The 19122-nt window shown below is 40.2% G+C and overlaps 1 protein-coding gene across 1 annotated transcript in view; it reads right to left on the reverse strand.

The window, feature by feature from the left end:
• Positions 1-16102, reverse strand: part of TMEM65 (transmembrane protein 65) — a 26228-nt gene extending 10126 nt beyond the window's left edge. The window contains exon 1 of the mRNA XM_009879099.1: positions 16036-16102. Within this exon, the coding sequence (XP_009877401.1) occupies positions 16036-16099 (64 nt within the window). The 5' untranslated portion in view covers positions 16100-16102. The remainder of the gene's footprint in view (positions 1-16035) is intronic.
• Between the last annotated feature and the right edge of the window lie 3020 nt (positions 16103-19122).

The raw sequence follows: 19122 nt of genomic DNA on the forward strand, positions 1-19122 counted from the left end.
TGGAGCAAGACACCTAAGGTGTTTCAACAGCACTAGAGCAGTCAAACATTAAAAGAGAGGTCCCTAAGGACAGTGTGGTGGCACCATGCTCTGCAGTCCAGACTGTTCTTGTCCAGCTACAGCAATCTCTCATGTAGGTAACAGCAACTCCCCGATACATCCACAACAACTTCCTTTTGTAAAAGAGACTTGCCAAACCCATCTGGAAGAGTGTCTGACATAGTTTCCCTCATCGAGACAAAAAATTAATCTGGGGGGAAAAAAATAATTTGGGTTCACATGTATTAATGAGACGGGGATAGGAGAAGTCTGACAGAAGTTCACATTAGTGCAGGTCAACGCCGCTCATGCTCCGGAGAGAGAAGCTCCAACCCGGACGCCTTCCCTCTGCCTCAGCCGAGACACGCGCCTTTAGCCTGGAGAGGGCATCTAGTCCCTCCCCTGCCCAAAGCAGGGCCAAGTCGGACCATGTTGCTCAGGACCTCATCACATGGTACCTGCAAGACCAGGCTTAAGGGAAAAGCTGCCCCCGGCACTAGAAAAGCCTTTAAGACTTCTCTGAGAGCTGAAGTATGCTCTGTGAGGTGCAGAGTGCTGCCCACCATGGAGAAGGGCACTGGACCAGCTCAGCTCTACTTGCAGAGGCCAAAGCTGGGACATTGGGAGGGGGGGGAAAAAAAAGAGAATTAACGCAGAAAGAACTAAACCACTGCATCATAAAAGCCAATAAGCTTTTTCCAGAATTACTTCCTCTTTAAAGCAAAATATACTTTAAAACTCTGCTAAATATGAAGGCACTGAGGAACACATCTCACAAAGCCAAAAAAATTCTCTAAAGCAATTTTTAAAACTCTAGATAACAAAATGGATTTCAGAATAGGGTATTTAGTCATAGGAAGCTGTTCTGATTATTTGCATTTTTAAGTCTCAGCAAAAAAAACAACCCAAAACCTCAACACACAAAAAAATCTTCAGAGTACACAATTTCAAAGAAAACATTTCTTTCACCTGTTTTACTGGAGAGAAAACAAAAATCCAAAGGGCAATCCCCCTTTCAAGCACTGAATTGTGTCAGAATACAACAGTTCAGTGTTTAAATATATGGTGAAAAAACCTCAAGTACCCAATTTCATGATAGCCGCTCACCATCTCATTCTGTCTGCGCCACAGTGTTGAATAAGACACGAGAATTCATCTTATTGCAGAAGGAATAAAATGAAATAGCAAAGTAAGGATTACTGCTATTTTCTAACCAACTTTCATTTTCGTAAAGTTATAAACCAAGGTTCAAGTGCAATACAGGTCACGAGCCCTGAATCAGTTAACTCTGGGGAGCAGAAAAAAATTTAAATATATCTTAAATCTGTTCTTGATCTTTCTTGATCTTTCTTGAATTCACGGTAACACTATTTGATAACTAAACATTTACTTTTAAAAAAAAAAAATAGATGGAACAGGGAGAATACAAAATTGTCAACATAAATGATACCATTATCCACAACTTGGTCCAAAGCCAGCAAGTTAAATTAACTCTGCCAACTGTAGCTATTTTAAACCAAGACAGCACTTGCAATTTAGTTTTAAGATCATTATTCTTTGCTGACAAAAGCCCCCAACTGACTAACGGGTAACTGGGGGTGCATTTATTCAGACAGTTGTTAAAAAAAAACCCAATGAAAACACAGAGTTGTCATGATCAGTTTTCGAGTTATCTATTTCTTTAAGAACGGGCATACAAAAGAATTTGCAAGCCTAAAGGCATGTATTACTATGTTTTATTCAAATTGCAGCTAACACTGCTATAAAATTTCATAGCTAAATCTGTTACTGTCACCCAGGGGTAAGAAACACATAACAGGTACTATGGCCAGAGCTACCCTAGGAAGATACATGCTACAACCAAGTATTGTTAAACCCAAGACAAAAACATAAGCAGTGTTTTATAGATGTTTTTTAATAGTGACCAAATTGTTGAGATTAATGGTTTAACCACTAGATCCATTATAACTTTATTGTAGGCTCTGAAGATTACTACCTCATCTGGAAGCTACAGAATGTTTTGTCTCAAATCCACTAGTTTCTTTCCTCAAAACAGCCTTTCCAGGTCTCTTCAGCAGATCCTTCAGTTCTGTGTCATGGAGACAGCAAGGGCTTCACTTGCACAGAACAAGAAATCAAAGCAATCATTGTCTCTACTGTAAAGATGTATTTTACATGTGAGATGATCTTTAGATCCAAAAATTTTGGATTGGAAACTAGAGATGAAATGTGTTATTGCTTTGTTCAGTATCTAAAGGTGGATCTTTAAGAGTAACTCCTGACTATGATGTACGAGTTCATTCGCAGAATAAGCTCATAAAGCACATCCCCAAAGCCTTTTGTTTCTCCTGTTCTTCTCACCATTTTAACAAAACTGGCAAAAATCTCAGTACATACAGTAAAACATAAAGTTGAAAAGCCATATCCCTTAACCTGCAATAGGGTTCCCTTATTATTCTAGGTGGGGAAAAAACAATCCAAGAATTGACAACAAAACCCAAAATTCTGCATCACTTGTTATAGCTCACAAATGGTTTCCTATTACTACAGCAATTAAGGCATGAAAAGGATGCTGACTCGTGCAGTGCTAAATATACACTTGGCTGTTAGCCTGTCCAGTCACATGTACACAAGAAGAGAAAGCTGAGCGATGCACTAGTAAGAGATGAATAGACAGAGGACACGATAGAATAATTTCTCAATCACCCCAAAGAGGTAACTATGTGCAAACAAACACTCTGAATAAATAAAATAGTATAAATAATCTTTCATATCCTCTCTGTAACACTGTAGAAAATTACATGATACTGTTCCATCTCCCTCCCCGAAAAACCTTGAAGCAGCAGAAGAGGTTATCATCTTTATTTGAAACTATTGCTATAGCTACTGGACTAAGTGTTGAACAAGCTTGGCAGAAGTGTCTTTTGCTTCCTGGCATCAACCAGCCAGCTCCCTTTGGAACAAAACCCAGGAGTGATTTCACGTAGAGTTCATTCCCAGGACCCCATCCTAGCATGTCCTCAGGACAAAGCCAAAGCCAGGGCTAAGGGTGGCGTACCATGGCCAGATAGTCTAGGTTTAAATGTCATAGAACTAAATTCCAACTTTATTTGCAGTGCAGCAATGCTTATTGGACGTTCATCATCAAATATTATTAATATACAATGTACTTATCCTTCTGAAAACATGATACACTTCATATTCTTTTAAAGTCATTTAACAAAACACAGAGGCCTAAGGTGGAAAACCTGACCAGGAGTCCAGGAGAAAGTGGAAAATACAGAGAATCAAATCACTGTATGATCATGAAGTTTTTTCCTGATCTAATCCAATTCTGTCAGGACCTTATAAACTCAAAGGTCAATCTTTTATTTCTGCTCAAGCAGGCTCACACTAAAATAGGATTTGCAGTGGTTTGCTTAAAAAGGTCTCAAACAGCAGCTGAAAAAAAATTAGAAACAAGGTGCTTTCCTCAAGAGTCAAAGGGGTTAATCAGCTAAAATGATGACAATGCAGAAAGGACTTGCAGTTTGTAACAGAGATGCAGGGTAAGGATGGAAATACGGAGTTTGAGCGGTCTCCTTCAGAGAAGTGGAAAATGTCAGAAAAGTGGAAAATGTCAGAAAAGTGTTCAAAAGTGTTCAAAAAAATACCAGAAACATGGTAACATCGACAGAAGAGTAAACAGGAACAACAATGTGGTATTCTGACCCATGCATTCCAGATGCGAATGATTATGTGTTATTTAACAATATCAAAAAAATTTAAAATAAAAATAAGAAGGTACTTAAGGGCTGCCAAGAAATAAACTGGCTGTAGTGATTCCCTGACTGGAGTGAGCCATACACAGAGTCATAATTCTGTGCCTCAAAAAACCAAATACCTGTCATCCCAAACAGAGTTTGGTTATTTTGCTTTCCTTTTCATTTCAATACTTGGGGACTGCACTGAGTTGCTGGGAGCTAGAGAAGGACACCTCCCAACGGCACAGCAAACTCTTCTGCCTTGGGATGAATGAATCTTCCCCTGGGATTATTAACACTCTCCTTCACTAGCTACAGGGAAAAAAACCAAAAAAACAACTAAGTACTTCACCCTAACATTAATTTTGTCCAAATTTACTCGAACTGTTTCAGTAAAATGCAGTGCCGGCACTCCTTTGTCCATACTGGTTTTTCTTGGGCCTCTCTGGTTTGGAGGTAAGCATTGTTTCACCAGTTTGCAGCTGAGCAGAGTAGCAGCTCAGCAACAGTGGTGAACTGGAAACAAGTAAGATCGCAATATCTGCACATTATCAGTGTGCAAGACGAGGTTTTCAGCTGTCCTCCACAGCAGCTTCATGTAAGAGAATAAGCAAAACAATTCTGTGGGACACCACAAAAGATTTGTTAACGAGAATTATCAGAGCTCTTGTGCACAGAGATCTGATTTAGTAGAAGGTTTTTGTCACCTTTAAATGGAGCAGCATTAGGCATCACTGATGACTACATGAGTGCTCCTGAAATATCTAGGGAATTATATATACTATTACAATATCATTTATTTAATGATGTTCCCCCCAGGCCCTGTTCTTAAAAAGAAAACTGAGCAAGTGACAAGAGAGGAGTTTGTTTATTCTCACTCCTTCTCTCACTTAGGCCCTTTTCCCACCTGCCCCAAACCACACTCCTTTCCCCAGAGAAGAATGGAAGTGGGAAGAAAAAAAATAATTTATGAAGAACAGGGAGCAGTGCTGACTTTTAAATCCAGGCACACGATCCTATGCTCGCAGCCAGCAGCACATCCCCTTGGAGGACGAAGCTGGCTGATGACAGCCTGCACAGCACCCAGGGGAACCAGGACACTCCCTCCTCTGCTGCTCCAGCACAAAAGAGAGTGTAGTAACTACATGAGGGGGTTTATGCCTCGGAGCAGATGGAGTGGACCAGGTCCCCACTAAATCCCCTGGCTTTTTTTCAACACACTTGCTGTTTATACTGTCATTCCCAGGTACAGAATGTGAGATTTTGATTCCTAGGCTCAGAATGTGAAATTCTGCCTTCTGCAGTACCCAAGGCTCTTGAAACAAGAAAAAATGACTTGGTTACTGTCAGGAGAGAGATGCTTACTGTAAGAACAAATCCAAGTCTGGCAATAGCCATGCCTCCTAGTCCCTGGTGGCAGCAGCACTGGCCCCTGTGCTCCCTCAGACAGCAACAACCTTTCCAAGAGCCAACACCACGTGTGGGCAGATAGAGCAGTGCACTAACACTGCGAGGGCAACTGGTAAATCTGATGTGTTTGGTGGGATTATATTTTTTCTCCTTTAACAGAGAACTCTGCTATGATCTTTACAGAAAGCTTAAGCCAAATTACTGTTAAATCACATACCACTAAGTACCAGTAATTTCTTCAGCAGAAAGTTTCATTTCCTGAAAGTAAGATTGCACAAATAAGCTTTGCTCTGAAATATTTTTAAATGCATGTAGTTTATTGCTTTTCATCTGTCTCAGAATTAAGACAGCAACCCATAATGAGAGAGACAGATAAAGTGAATGATGTTCAAACACTTCGTTACAGATGCACATTAAATGTAATTGCACTCCTAATTTTTCACTGCATTGGAGCAATAAAGACAAAAACATGAGCTCCCCTGAAGCCCTCAAGATTATCCATACCTGTCAGCAAAAGGAACACCATAAGAAACTTCTGACAATTTAAGTCCAACCCATAAATTACAATGGGATAACTTGTTCTTCCCTATATAAATGCCTAATGAATACAAAATGCAGTAGCAATGAAGCAATTCTTAACTCTTAATCTACAGCGAGAGGTAACACAGAGGATTCATCACTTGGGTACCTTTCGTCCTTCCTTCTATCTTTTTTCATCTCTTGCGTACCTTCCCCACATAACTCAGCAAAGCCTCAGGCCGCATTTGTGAAACTAGTCAGATATAACATCTGACTCTCTGCATAGTCAAAATCAAGCCTCAATGTCAGCTATGTATCCAAATGGCTGAAAGAGTGAACGTTGTATGATATAATGTAAAAAGAGGTAAAATACACTTTATATGGAATATTACCTCAAAATGTTTTCTTTTGGCTTTTATGTTATAAGAATACAGAGTATCTTCTGGGTTGTTACGCAGTTGCACTACTTACTAATTTATTCTGCTCATAAATTTTAAGTTCTACTAGAAAAGTTCACTCTGTTCGTGAAAATTAACTGAAATTACTAAGATTACTGATTTTCGAAATAAAGTCACATAAATAAGGAGAAGCTGAGGACAGCAAAGACTACTGTGCTCAACTTCTAAGTGAACAGTTCTGACTAAGTTCACTTTTAACTCTCAACTGTCTGTATTCTACAAAAATCAAAAAGGGAAAATTGTTCTCCTGGGCAGCTTTTCAGCCACCTTCAGTGAGCACAAGCTGTTTCTCAGGAGGATTAACTCGCTCACTTCCAAGTGCATCTATGCAGCTTCCAGCTGCAGAGCTAACACAAGTTTCAGCCAATGTCACAGCACTGCAAGTCACAGCTGTGCACACACTCCCTCGAAAGCCATTTCGGGACCTCGGCTCTATGAAGCACTACAAGACCAGGGCTGTTTATTTAATCCCAGTGTTGCTTAATTTTCCTGGGAAACTACCCAACACCAGCTTATGAAAGATAGGGTTCTGCCACTTTACATAGTCTATGTTTTCAACTTTGCATATTCTCCTTTTTCCACCACTAGGCTTTTCTTCTACCTGTTCTTTTGTCACAACTGCGACTACACAGCAGGCTCCTGCACCCTCCACCTCCAGTTCTGCTAATCAGCTTGAGAATAAGTAAATTATAAGCGCAAATCCACTGCTGAATCCAAAGTCTTCTGCACACATAAGCCTGTTTTGCTCCCTACAGGGGAGGAGATACAGAATCTAATCCATTTAATGCTTTTCCCTTTGGCAGCGGCACGTATGCTGTGGCATCAGTGTTATTGCCTGCATCAGTAGCACTCCTGTAATGCCAGTATTTACTGGAGATCTTAATGGAATTTGCATGCCTACAGGACTTTTTCATGCTGTGTCTCCAGCATCCTTCCCTCCTTCATTCGCATCTGCTTGTCCAAAATCTGGGCACTGTTCACGCAGCCTCTTCTCCGGCAGCGAGGAAGGTGACAGATTTGGACTGAGCATGCCTTTCCAAAATGAAGTGCTGTGTGATGCAGGGAAAGCAGTCGCTAATCCCAGGCAGAATAATCCTGGACAGTGAGTCAGAGGAAGGGAGAAGAGAAACAGCTCCCTACCTAGTTACAAGAAGACTTTTGAGCTCAAAAAAGCTCCCAAGTACTTGACAATACTAAAAAAAGTAACCTGGGAGATCGAAATAGTTTTGCTCACGAGTGCAAGACACTGAGTGTGCTGTTAGTGACACGGAGGGATCCTAGAACAAGCTCATGCCTGAGGTACAAGACCCCACTTCCTATGGAAGAACAGGGAAGACAGAACCCTAGGTAAAACACAAAGCTGCACCTCGAAATGACCTAGTGTCACACTGCTGCTGCAAAAGGTGATGCGATACTTTCCCTCCTGTTCCTAAATTCCCACTTGATCATGTATTTGGAACCCTTCGTTTACGCTAGCATTCGTGCTCAGTCATGCCCAGAGAAGAACAGCAGTGCTACACAAAAAGCAGAAATAGGACACACATGTATTCTGAAGCACGGGGTGGGGAAAGAAAAGGACACTCCCTTTGCAAAAATGTGGGTGAAGCCAAGAGCCTACCCACACCCAAACAAGTCCCACCTACTACACATCCATCAGCTGCTCTGTGCGTGCTCTTACCCCATCGCGGGGAAGCCATCTGAATGTTTTTCCTACGTGGCTGAGAAATAATAATTAAAGCGAGCTTTTGTGTGATTTTGCTTGTTTGTTTTGAACAGAGGTTTTAACACCATGGCAGACATAAATCACAGTAAAACTGAGCCGTATTAGTGTCTTACTGAAAAATCCAAAATAAGCATGGAAACAAGGCCATACAGTAAGTTCCTAGCACCCAAACCAGAGATGTAAATCAACAGTGAAAACATTAAAAACCTAAATATTTTATTCTGATAAACAAGATCCAGTAAGTGAGTAAACAACTCACATATATTTCCCACTAGAACCAGTCATCTTCAACACTGACCATTTGGCTGTACCAGAACCCCAAATACACCTTTGTTATGATCCTTCTGCTCAAGGAGAGGCACAAAGAATCACAAGAAGTCTGTCTGACATTTTAGAGAGGAAAAGATCACCAGGCTGATTATTTATCACAGCACTGACATTTTTGCAACTACCTATTCACTTTGCTTATTTACTTCACTCTGTGAAATAATATAAACAGGTAACTGGAAAATTGGGCAGAGGCGAGCCGGGAGGAGACTTCAAACTGCTCTCCCATCTCTTCTCTCTGGCAAAAATCTTTATTAGGCAAGATATCAGTGGATGCAGCTAGCAATTCCTACACGTCTTCATCTTGAGCAAAACAGTTAATTTTATTTTTATGTAATAACATCTTTACTTGTGCTTTGTAAAAAATCAGTCTGTTGCCAGGACTTAATGAAGAAAAAAACCAGTTGGATTGAAAGGCTATTTGCAATCTGAAAATACCTGATGGTATTTAAAAGAGCAGCTGGCTAAAGAAATTGTTTTGTTCCATGAATATTTCTCTCCATCCTTCCACAAAAAAACCAATAAACCCAATAAAACACAATTTCTACCCATTCAGATTGCTATGAAAGTCAGGATAATAATCCTAACGGAGACTGACAATTCACTCTCAGAATAAGATGAGTTATAGTGAACTGGGCAGCGTTAAGGATGGATCCCTGCATAGAGTCAAAAGCTATCAAGAGCAAATAATTCAAAGCCATGAACAAAAACAACAACATAAGAAGTTATTTGAACTGTATAATAACCAGAAACTGATGATGTTTAAAGAAAAATGTACCAGGTCAAAACACAACAATTAGCTGTTGGTTCACAGTAAGCATTTGGACCCAAAGAAAATACCAGAGCTTTGTGGCAATACTTTACATACATCAAAACACCCTGAAGCAGACAGACCCCATCTGTAGCATGGAAAAGAACCACATCTCATGTCCTGTGTCTCCTCCTAACTCTGCCTGAAAGGCTTCACAGAAAGTTCTGACAGAGCTGCTGGTGCCCAGCCAACAGGTCCCAGAGTATCTCTGAGACATGAGCTCTGGGAGCCAAAGCCTGGGCCACTGCTGGCTCCTCTCAGTTCAAGTTGGCCTCACTGTGGAAGCCGTTCTCTCTCAAGCTTTTCCATTCTTTTTGAAACAAAAAAAGACTTTTCAAAGCTTCCTTCCTCAGCTCACGCAGGAGCCTTTCACCAGGATCACTGCCAAACGGTAAGGCATAGTTTTAATTCTGGAAATGCCTATGATGGTTTCTGACGTCCTAAAAGCTATAATATACTTAGCAAGCGTGTTGAAGAAAGGTTTTTTCCCTGGGTACAAGCAGTAGGAGAGAATAAAACAAGCCACCTGCTTCTTATGTCTGCTTTAAGGCGACTGGAGAGTTGATACAGGATATGTCCCATCTCCAAACACATAGTATTGCTGTCTTAAATACATTCCCATTGGCTCTTTACGTAGAGAGAAACATGTAAGTTAAAAAAGCATGACATGCTGGAATTTGCCAAAAGCTAAAGCACCTCAGTTTGACAAACTTTAATTAAAAAGCCTCAAAGAACACCCAAAAAGCAATGAACATAAGCCCATCGCATACAAATGGAAACTGGCAAATGACACAGCAGAACAAGTACAGCAAGTATCAGTATGTTTTATAGCTGCTGGGTTGGATATTATTTATAAATAATTAACATACAAGCATCTAAGAACCTAAACTAAATTAACATGGGGAAAAAAACCAGCTATGATCTTATATCCTGTAGTTTTGCATGAAATATGCACCGTGCTGGGTTAAATAATGGTATTTTGTGGGCTTTACCCTGAAACGCTCCCTGTGTTTCAGAGGAAGCAAGGGTTTTGTTTCCAACATGGGTTAGTCGCATCCCAAAAATTCCAAGGTGCTTGTCCAATGTTAAAGGAAGTTCTCACATACAGCAACAAAACAGAAACGAGAACACATGCTTTCAGATTTTTAAAATAACACCATGCTAATTTGAGGAGAAAGAAACAAGGAGGGGGGCACAATACAGCTCGCATGCACACGTCCAACTTTCCCCAATGTGAACCACTTCTTGTGAAAAAAAAATAAACACCAGAGATGCAAAACAGCTTCCTTAAGTACTCTCTTTGCATTATATACTTATCTCATTTTTCCATTTACTTGTTCTTTTTATAAAAGATTTTTCTCCTAGAGACACCAGCTGCCTCTGTAGTTCCATATTTGGATTGATTAAATAATAAATAAGGCTGACTAAAGCTAAGTGTTTTCAGTTGAATAAGCAAGCTTTAAATAATTTCTTTCTTAGAGAAAATAGTAGACTTCTTCTTCTTTTAATTTCAGTTACAGGCTGAAACAGTACCTCTGTGTTCACAGAATAAACATGATCCATTTCATTCATGCTTCTTACAGGGAGACCTAGAGTGTTTCTAATCTATCACTCCGAAAGGTTTACCTTACATTGTTAAGAAGCTGCATTTCAAGTTATCTTTCCTAAAAGGACCTCGATCAAAATAATCCCTCATACCAGACAAGATAAGCTAAAAGGAAAATGTCTCCTAAAACCTATAAAATGTATTATTTTTACACAAGTCACAAACATTTGAAGAAAAATGGCTCAAGGTTTAGATATTTTCCTTTCATTTGCAACACAAGAGATATTTGTGCACAACAACTATTTTGTACATATCACATGCTTAAACAAATGCAAAAGATGGAAAACAAGAGTTAATCGGAGAAATCTTCTATTTTACCTTTTCCAGAACATAAATTGCCAGGATGGGCAAAGGCAGCTGACTAAATGACAATATTAAAAATTACATTATTTCTGGCTTATGTTTGGACCACGTAATTTAATGCACAGCATTTTCTGAGGAAAAGGTATAGAGTAGATGCCACTGAACTTCTTCAAGTAAATGAAGCTTTCTCACAGTCTGAAATCTCTGGTCAGGTGCTATCTAAAAACTGTAGTAGAGCTCAGGAGTTTCCACATCACTTCTTCGGCCACATTAAAGAGTAAATCCCTGAAATACTGTGGGGATCACTGAAATTCTGAAGACTGGAGGCTTTATATTAATATAAATAAACAAGAATTGTGTACTTCTATTTCTTGGAGCAATACATGCCAATTGCATCAAAACAAGCAAGCAGAAAGTCTGTCAAACCAGCAGCCTGCTGGCCTTATGCAATGCCACGCCTTAGCAAGCAGTTTTTTACTTGGGTTTGGGTTTTTTACTGTACCAAAAGTATCGGGCGTCTCTGGTGCTACTATCTCCTTCGCTGGCTTCTCAAGGGGTACCAGTGGTTTAGGGTATTTGGATGCTACAAGAGGTTTTCAAAAGCAAAACAGCAATAAGTCATTATTTAAAATCTTCCAATCAATACTGGAGTATGCCCCAGCAAGGAAACAGCCTTTACAAATACTGAGACGATTGGATTTCTCTAGGTTTTACATCGATTCCACCTGAGTGTGTGCAGGCTCTCCTCTACAAAAACATAGAGCAAAGTTACTGCATTTAAGCAGAGAAAGACTAGAAACCACTTTAAGTTGCATGAGCAAGAAAAATTTCAGAATATAGAATAAAAAGACCCCTCAAACAGTAACAAAACAACACGAACTTGAGAAAACAGTACCTTGCTGCACGTGGTTCAGTTACAGTGACTTCTGGTATTTTCAGAGAACAGTTTCAGGACAGCTTTACCACAAGTGACCAATCACTAATTTTCTTGTTTATGACATTAAACCTTAGCCCTTTCTAATACTTAAGCAATATATACACATGGCCCCAGAACCAATGTATTATCTATATTAGCATAAATAGAATAAGGCACACAAAAGGAGCTTAAAGCAGAAGAGAATTACTCAATTTATTCAAAGTTTAAAATTTTATGAAAATGTTTCTATACAATTAACATTTCCCTAAGATACTATGTGTACTGAGATGACAACGCGGTGAAAAAAGGAACTTCCCCAAGCTACCTAAACCTACAGTTTTGTGGTTACTTCAAAAAGGAAATCCAAATAAATCATACGCATCCAGCTGAAATAAAGGTTAAACATGAAGAAGCACTGCAGTAGAGACATGCAATGCCTGACTGACTAATGCAACACACTAAGGTGCTAAAATGAACAATGGAAGCAGATTTTTCTACTGCCCAAAAGTACATTTTGGAGTGAATGTATTTTTTTGCTCTGGAGTTTTGGGACTTGGTCGTCTTCTTGGTTTGGGTTGTTCATTGTGTTGCTTTTTTTCCTTTTTTGTGACACTTTCATTTTTGAGAGGTTTCTTGGGAAATGGGGTGTACCTCTCAGCAGGACTTCAGAAGTATTAAATCCCTTAGCTAAGGCACCCTCGGGCAGTGCCTAGACCTTCCCCCGCACTTTATTTCTGGTAACAGGCATCCATATTCTCGAGACAGGATGTAAGAAAAGAGAATGTTAAAAAAAAAACCCTCTAACTAAATTTTCTAATAAGGGAGAATTCAATCTAGAAATAAAGAGGAGGTAGAGCTCCCACCACTAACTGCTACTCACCGGAGCAGCTGCAGGGTTCACTTGATCAACCAGCCTTACCCCTGGTCACAGCACCTATATAACCACCGTGAGCTGTCAGCAGTAGGAAAACCCAGCTTCCCCCAGCTGGGCTCCATCCTCGTTCCCCAAAAAGTGCAGAAAGCAAAGCTCTGCTCTTCAACATCCAGGCCTGGGAAAGCTACAGTGGGTTTATGCATCAAGTACTCCAGATACAGAAGCACGTAACAGCTAAAGAGCTGAATGAAGCTTATGATTTCTCCCTTTTCTCACCAAGCCTTAAGAAAAAGTGTCAGAGCAACTAGAAAAAAGATATAGCTCACATTCCTCATTCCTTTTTTTTTAACTCCTGGCAAAATGGCATAAATTTCAAGTAAATAGCTAGGATTTAATATTACCATTTACTGATATTTAGAGCAGGAAGTCTTTTATAATGATTTATCCCATTTAATCAAATACTTTGCGTTACACAGACAACCACCATTTGAAAACAGAACAGTTCTATCCATAGACATTAAAGAAAATGAGTAGCAGAGTCTGTGTAGTGCTCCTGCTGCACTCTGCCTTCATGAGAGGAGGGCTCCATGATTGGAGGTGGGGGGATTAAAATAAAAAATAAAAAAAGGAAAAAAAAAGTAGCACATTTTCATCTGACACAGGATATTCCTTTCATCCCTGAGTATTTCTGACTCAGCAGCAGGTTTAGCAATAGTCCTGGTGTATGCTGTGACAGTCTAAAAAAACAAAGGGAGTGGGCACAGGCCGGCTGGTAAGAGTTTGTCATTTTACCAGCTTGGCAGGGCACTTCAAACTCGCCAATTGGACACTCACCAGCAGCCTGCCAGAAGACCTTTCCCTAGAATAGCAATCAAATGCTAAACAATTTCTTGACCTAGGTCACAGCAAGGTAGATGACCTCTCTCCGTATACAGCTTGGAGTTCACCTGCGTACGAGGAGAGGAGGAGAGAGAACTGTTCCATCCACAGGCTGTTGTACCTGCCACAGCACCAGGACCAGCAAGGCTGCTCCCTCCTCTTCCAGCTCAGTGGGCTGGGCAGTACCCAGGAGAAACCTCGCACTTGCACTGTGAAATCACTCTTAAGGCAAGACAAGTGCTTCCAGAAGGACTGAATTATGTTTTGTTATGTTAACACAGATTTAAGTTCTAACAAAAGGAGGTACTAAAATCTGAGTGGTTCCAGCAAGGCAGATGAACTGGTTTATCTGTATCAGCAAGAAGCATCAGACTTGTGTAACAAAGGGAATGATTTTCACAGGGCATCACGTTTGGAGTATCTAAAAATCTCAGGGAACTCCATTGGTCTCTGATGACATTTGCTGTCTTCTGAATTAACTTTTCTTTTTAAAGTTGTGCAAGGAGACGCACTCCTTAAACTGTTCCAGTAAATTGGTTCAAAAATACAGCACCAGATCACAGAATAGAGACGTTTCCTCTGACACCAAAGTAAGATTTCACCCAACGATGGCTAAAACCTTGCAAATTTCCATGAATAGATTTTGCCCCAGCTGTCACACTTTTTTTTTCTTTTAAACAAAGACAAGATGCAGTAACTTGAAATTATAAGCATTTTCCTATCAGAATGCACTAGTTCAGTCATATATTAAACTATGTATGGTATGAGATTCACGCCTTCAAAGAGAATCCAGCTTAGAGGGTGCACTCTCCAAGATCTGCAAATCAAACCAACAAAACTAGCTGTCAAGACTGCATTGCTACTGGGTTTTTTCCATGTTTTCCAGTTAATACATAACCTCAACAGGCAGAGAAACAAGCAATTACACTTCAGAAGGCATTTACTTAGTGATCACATCACAAAAGCCTCTCATTTAAAAGTATAAAATGCAGCTTGATGCTTTCAAGGAATTGTGTTCAATCTACATAAATTATATATTAAATAACATATATTCTATATATACAAAGATATATACTGTACATTTTATGCATATATACACAAAGAAAACAAGAATTGGTTTCCCACCTTTGCTACAAAAGATGGGGAAAATAATGGATTCTTTCTCTGTCAAGACTGGAGATTTCTCAGATGCTCTGAACAGCCATCATATTAGTATTATTAATGGAAAACAGTTATATCTGGGCTCAAGAATATTCTAACCCAGCACAGGTAAGAACAGGAGCCCCCTCGGAGGAAATAAAGACACAGCAGACATGCTAAGTTTAGTATTTCTTACCTAAGCAAGTAAAACCCTTTAGAGTATTTTTCCTATTTGTTACTGGGCTAGCTGCACTGCTTAGAAATGCTTTCATGAATCATTTCATATTATACTGGAAACTAAAGGTAGAAAATCTGAATACAAGCCCTTCAAGAAAGAAGTTACATCTCCTTTCTAATACCACTCTTTTATAATTGAAAACTGCTATAGAAGGTCAAGGCATTAAATCATTCTCCATACTGCCAGTAAGATTTTCACACTTTCATCTCCCCCATGCAACAGGAAGGAGAATTTGACTATCTGTTGTCAACAAAATTAAGCCCTGATTATGGGCCACCACTTTCACAAACAGGAAAGCTGAACAATTACATTTAAAATTGGCCTACTTGCTACTTCAGTATTTCTGTAACCAAGAAAGAAAAGTATTTGTATTTTAGCCCACATGCATCATCTCCCTCTGATGTGGCTGACAGGCTTACAAGAAAAATAAGATAAAATTTAAACTTTGTTTCCTGGGAAAATGTGAGACCTTATTCACCTTTCCAAGATCACAAAGGGTAAAAAAAAGAAAAAAAACCACGAAACCACAACTTAAATGAAGAAGGAAAACTAAATCCAGGTGAGAAAGTCTTGCAGCTGTCTTCAAAAAGAGTGACTTAGTGATGCTTGGACTAAATTTTAAGACAGTAAGATACAGATTATAGTCTAAATCAGGACAGTTCTCAAAATATGTTCAGAGAACAATCCCATCAAGATTTAGTTTAACAGCCTTTCCCCCAGCTTCTCCTATGCAAACCCCAGCTATTAATTTCAACTCATGCTCCCAGCTTCACGGCCATCCTGTAGCACAAGTTCTGTTTTCCAACTGATGCACTAAAACAAAAAGAAGAATCTTGGCGTTTATCAACAAGCTAAACCTTTTAAAACTCCTGCCAGCTCTCGGCACCCGGAAACTCCGAGCCCAGACAAGATAGGTGACAGCAGGAACACATTCTCAAACCTCTCCCCACCTACAGCTTTTGTGGCTACAGCACAAACGGTTGCATTAAGTTTCAAAAATGCTTCAGAGACTCACCTAACTTACAGGTCAACAGCTGCGACTCACCTACCTGAGGACCGTCCTTGAGCGTAGCAGCCGCAGCAAAGGATGGGTTTCCCTGCAGCCTCTGCCATTAGCGGAGGCCACAGATAGTGTGTCCTGTCATATTTCGCGCTAGGGCAATTAGTTGATGGAACTGCATCCTTCTGGTGGTAGGCCTGGGAATGGGCTGAGGAACTGGCCCCATTTGGTTCTTGATGTGCCCAGGTCTCCCCATATTGCTGACAGCCTCCCCTAGCAGATATGGGGTCTGTTAGGGCACAGAAGAGGTAGTGAAGGAAGAAGGTCAAAACTTAACCCAAAAAGGACTGTGTTAAGAAGGGTAATGGACTGAGACCTCCCTTTCCATATAGAAGTATGAAAAGATCACAGGCACAAAACAAGCTTAAGTACAGTGGCAAAGCTGCAAAGGCATTTCGTGATTGAGGAGAGACTGATTTTCTGAAGTCAAACAGGACACAGAGATTTACTCAGCCGGCAGACAAGTGAATTTGAAGGCTGCATTTGGATCACGTTCGCTGGAAATCAACACGGGAGTAGAAGTAGCAACCTGATCTGAAGAATCAGCTACTGTGAGCTACAGCATGCTGCCACCAAATGAGAAGATCGAGAAGAAACCCAGAAGCTCCAAAACCACTTTATCTTGATTGAACTTATCAGCTGTAAAAATCAAAGGTGACACTAATGGACAGGAGAAGGTACTTGGAAAGCAGGGCAGGAATACCTCCAGTCCCCATCTGCTACTCACAATCACAACCAATGTACCTAGTTAAGATTGTTCCTACACAGACACCACTTGGCAGCAGGAAAAGAGCTAACATACAAAATATTATCTAAATATAATAAAGCATGTGAAGTACAGAATATCAACATCTAGCCCAAAACTCCCAGAATTTTCTTTCCAGTGCAGCCCTTCTATTCATTTTCGTTCTGGCACTCCTTGGGCTTGAGAGCGATAATACAGATCCAACACTACTCGAGAGCCTAGCTTAATATTTACTGTCTTTCTTCACATAAAATCTGAATTTTGTCAATATCAACCCTCTACAGAAAAGAGCTACAGGCGATCCATCTCACCCAGGGACTCTTGGTATTACAGTTCTCTTCCTCAGCCCAGAGCAGCTCACACACGTGCACATCAGAGGATCTTCTGCTATCGGGGCTGCAATCTAAAGAAAGGCGAGCACCTATTTTACCAGTGCGAAAGATTTCTGCGCTGTATTTCCTCTCTTGTTCACATGATTTTAGTTTTCTAGAATATCAAGGAATGTGGGCACACAATATAGCTCATATTTTTTTCTTTAATTTTTTTCTTTAATTTTTGTTCAACAGACTTAATAGAAGCCCTTTTGGTTTATGATTTTTCTTTTTCCACAACATACGAAGAAATAACATTTCTTACAAGTTAAAAGCTGACAGCTGCTGTCATGCTGCAGTCTGGTAAAAAAACACAACACAGGAACGGAACTAGCTAAAGGAAAAGATTATCTTTTAAAAAGTCTTATCAAGCTACTAGTTGGGCAGATCAAGAATCTGACTCCAAGGACCAAGGTCTGATGGCATTACGACACTTTGTGTTGCCCTTATCTGTGAGACTACGTAGCGCACAACCGAGATTTCATTGAAATGATCTCTCCAGTGAGATTAATGCTCGCAGTTTCAGGCACAATTACAATTTCCACTAGAGGAATAAATTTGCAGTTTGTTCATAAGGTCTCATGCAGTAAAGTCCCTAAACTCAAACTAATGCCTTGTTACTCTGCCTTCTAAATCCTGAATCATCAGAAAGTCTATATATTTTATAGAAACAGACTTTCATGTTATAGCTAACAGCAACTGAGCAACAAGATATTAAATAGGACCATCTGCTGAATTATCTCTGAATAAACCTTGAGACATTCTACTGAAATGAATTTTTAAGTCTCATTTCGATATCCACTGCATGATCCTGCAGGTACACAGAAGCACCGCGAGCAGCCCGGTTTCACCTGAGCCAAAAGAGAAACTCACACAAAATCCTCAGGGCAAGAACCCTTCAGAAGCTGAGCGGGATTTATTTAGGAAGAACATTAGTTGTTAGTATGGAAAAGTTAGCATCAACTTGCAGCCCAAAGCATACTTCCCACTATGTTGGGAAACAAATACAACAAACTCACCCTCTGCAAAACAGCAGCGCTTCTCCTTAGATGAACCATTTAAGTGAATTACTCTCACTGTGACTAAGAACACTCGCGTTTATATGGAAGTGTGCTATAAAAAAAAAAACCAAACAAATAGGAACCTGCAGAAGTTCTATCTCTTCACAAAAGCAGTGCTACTGTGGTTGATCCCTGGACCTGCTCTCTGCCCACCAAGAGATTTCTTCCAGACACGTACAGAAGAGCCACAGGGCACTGAAATGCCCTTTCCAAGGGCACGCTACTATCAAAGTCACAAAGAGGCCTAGATCAAAAGCACACTGATCTCTTAAGTGCCTGCTATCATCTTCATTGCAATAGGGATCATAAATTACAGCTAAGCATCAGAACCAGAAGTATGGAGGTTGTAATTAAGAAGATTTGGATTTGTCAGCTTTTGATTTGTTTAAGGAAAAGTTGGCAAGAATAGTTGTATCAGACAAAAAAAAATTATTTCACAATTTACTATTTTCTTTGTGCTGCACAACACTACATCCCGAGATACATCTATAAACATCCCCAGCACATACACACCTTCCCGCATAAGAACCAACACTTCCAAGAAGCAATGCTGGCAATCAGGTAGCTCTCCGTGCAGGGAAGTGTAATTTATGAATGAGCCCCCAGAGCAGCAGCAGCCCAGAGTCTCTTAAGAGCTCTGAAATCAATTTACTGCCGCACTAGTGTCAAGAGGATTGTAGGAGACACATTTCTCTGCTCCCATTCCGAAAAATGGGCAGCCCGCACCTCTCCGGAAACTCCCCGTGAGGTGACGAACGAGTGAGGATTTGGCACGGTGGGTCGTTCTAAGTTCTGAAGGTGCTGCGGATGCTTCTGGAAACTAAATTTCAGCTTGTGTGCCTCGTTTAATACCTAAAATTACACTAAAACACGCCGGCGCACGCCTCCCGCTGCCTCGT

This window comes from Apaloderma vittatum, unplaced genomic scaffold, assembly GCF_000703405.1.
Source record: "Apaloderma vittatum isolate BGI_N311 unplaced genomic scaffold, ASM70340v1 scaffold31351, whole genome shotgun sequence".
NCBI lineage: Eukaryota > Metazoa > Chordata > Aves > Trogoniformes > Trogonidae > Apaloderma > Apaloderma vittatum.